At 58.9% G+C, this 2,538-nt stretch overlaps 1 protein-coding gene across 2 annotated transcripts in view; it reads right to left on the bottom strand.

Moving 5' to 3' along the window:
• The window catches only part of CD164L2 (CD164 molecule like 2), a 4,050-nt gene that overhangs the window by 1,029 nt on the left and 483 nt on the right, over nucleotides 1-2,538 (bottom strand). Inside the window, exons 2-5 of one of the 2 annotated variants that reach the window (XM_014463079.2) lie at nucleotides 2,166-2,333; nucleotides 1,996-2,067; nucleotides 1,415-1,459; nucleotides 39-803 (exon numbers count right to left, since the gene is read on the bottom strand). In XM_014463079.2, coding sequence (XP_014318565.1) covers nucleotides 613-803; nucleotides 1,415-1,459; nucleotides 1,996-2,067; nucleotides 2,166-2,333 — 476 coding nt within the window. In that variant the 3' untranslated portion in view covers nucleotides 39-612. Of the gene's footprint in view, nucleotides 1-38; nucleotides 804-1,414; nucleotides 1,460-1,995; nucleotides 2,068-2,165; nucleotides 2,334-2,538 lie in introns of those variants that run through there. The other variant, XM_014463081.2, reaches the window with a different exon arrangement.

Raw genomic sequence — 2,538 nt, 5'->3', positions numbered from 1 at the left:
CCTACCCCAGTCACCCCCACCTGGAGGCCCCAGTCCTCACTCTGGGGGCCGGAGCAGCAGACAGTTGGGGGGACAGGGCCTTTGGCTCCAGCCCTGGTCTGCTCCTGAACTGCTCTGTGTCTGGATGCTCTTCACACCCTCAGCCTCCTGACCACATGGGCCAGATGGCAACGGAGCTCCCCTCCAGACTCCCCTCCCACACTGGCCCAAGAGGATGAGGATGGACCCAGGACTCAGACATCCAGGTCCCTATTGACCTTTGGATCTCGGGGTTCAAAAGTCCAGGGACAGATGATATGGTCCCCTTTCAGGACTTCTGACATGGAGCTACCCCACGTCAGAACCCTAACTTAGAAAGGGAGGGAGCAGAGGGAGAAGGGGAGGCCCACACCCTGGTCTCCCACACGGAGTGGATACATGGAGACTAAGTGATGTGTGTTGGAGGGAGAAGCCAGGTTCTGAGGGCCAGACCTGCCTAGAGTCTCCTCACAGTTTGGACATAATCCAAACGTACACAGTGTCCCCTGACCCTTCCCCAGCCCCACCGTGGGGACCATGGTTGTCAGACGGAGCCTGGGTGGCTCCCAGCTGTGCCACGTTCGCCATCCACCCTCAATAGGGATTTGATTTCAGGCCCTGGGCCCGGTGCCCAGGCCAGGGCAGGGCTGGTGGTGGGAGATCATTCTGGGGTAGTGGACAGGGGCCCCACGGGGAGCTGGCCCACTCCCCAGAGGGGGTGGCTTGTGTTAGGAGGTCTGAGAATATGAAGGGCAAAGGTGGTCCCAGCTGCAGCTCAGGGAGCCCTTTGTGGGGGAAGAGGAGAGAAGAGGGAAGAAATGAGCTGCACAAGACTGATCTGGGGCCGAGCTGGAGGGAGATGACCATCAATAATTCAGCCCCTGAGATCACGTTTCTGGCTTTAATTAACCAAGAGCCTCTTCAGCCAGCCCTGCCAAGCCCGCTGAACTCCAGGTTCCGAGGGGCAGTGGGGGCCCAGGGGTGGGGTTCTTGCCTCTGTTCTGCTGGGGATCTGCTTCGTGACCCTCTCTGGACCAGCGGGTGGTCACAGTGGACATCTCATTGGCAAACTGAGCCATACACCCTCAGCACCAAGCGCAGGTCCCTGAGGGGGTCACCCTGATTCTCAGAAGTGGTGCTGGGGGGAAGGGATTGGAACCACCATTGCTTATCGCCTTCCTTCCATCAGACACTGAACTAGGGGCGACACACCTTTTATAAGATCCTCACAGCAACAATGTAAGGTGGTTCCCAACCAATTTTACAGACGTGGAAACAGGCTCGAGGGAGAAGTCACAGGTCTGAGGTCACAAAGCCTGTCAGTGTCTGAGCCCAGCTCTGCCTTTCCCTGCACCTCTAGTCCTGCCACTGCCCAGCTCCCCTCGGTAGTACCTACCTGTTGTGATTGTCTTCGGTTCATAGGTGGGGTGGTGGTGGGCAGCTAAAGAGACAGGGAATCCATAAAAACCCGGCTCTCCCATCTCCTGACTCCTATTAAGACCCCAGGCCGGGCCTACAGCTGGGCTTCTGACTCAGACCAGGTCCTCTGTCCCAGGTCCAAATCCACCCAACACACTCCCAAGCCTCAGTTCATGCGGTTCCTTCCACCAATGTGCCCTCTCTCCATCTCGACCTTTCAGGGTCATCTCATGCTACTCTTCCAGAAAGCCCTCCCCTGTTCGCTTCTGAACTTCCCAAGTCCTCACTGTGCTTTAGATGAGAAGAGCTACCCTCCCCCCTCCGGCTCCACACACCTGCCCTGTATCCTCCATCTGTACCAGTTTACAGAGGAGGAAACAGGCCAGAGAGGGAAGGAGTTCTCTGTGAGCTGAAGGCAGAACGGAAACTGGAGCCAGGTGCTGGTAGGCATGGTCTGCTCCCCGAGAGACGGACTTCTCCTGGAGCGCAGGCTCTGGCTGGGACACCTCAGCCTCCTCCACCCCCCCAGTTTAGCTTAGGCCAGTGGGAGCCCCCTACCTGGACACGACTCGGAGTGGTTGTAGACAGAGCAACCTTCCGGGGTCACCTCAGCTTGGTCCACACAGTGTCCTGGTGGGAGAGAGTGCAGGGGAGAGGTGTGGGGAGAGGGCCCAAGGCCCTGGGGTTCAGAACTGGGCACTCACCTCGGGGAGGGCTACACTCCATACCTGGCTCCTCGGGCCGACATTGTTCCCACACGCAGCCCGAGAGGTTGTGCGCTCTGTCCTCCTCCACACAATGCTCGCAGAGCTTCAGCTGTTTGCAGGACCCGCGGACAGCTGGCCAGATGTTCATTCGGAGCAGGGCTCCCCGCCCAAAGCCTCGAGCTCCTTTACCTGGGAGTGGGACGGAAGCAACTCCCTGAATGCGAGCTGCAGCCCCCCTTCCTCACTACTGTGCCTCTCCCCGTCTGCACACACACACTCACCTGGATCCCTAAACCCCCCCTGCACACCCGGAGTGTCACAAACACACAACACACACCTAGAGCCTCCCTGACATCACCCAGAGTCCCCTCCTTTGCTATACCGGTACCTGGGT

Source organism: Myotis lucifugus, unplaced genomic scaffold (assembly GCF_000147115.1).
Source record: "Myotis lucifugus unplaced genomic scaffold, Myoluc2.0 scaffold_197, whole genome shotgun sequence".
In the NCBI taxonomy this organism is placed as follows: domain Eukaryota; kingdom Metazoa; phylum Chordata; class Mammalia; order Chiroptera; family Vespertilionidae; genus Myotis; species Myotis lucifugus.
Note: the sequence above shows the minus strand (reverse complement) of the source record. Positions and strands in the feature narration are given on the sequence as shown.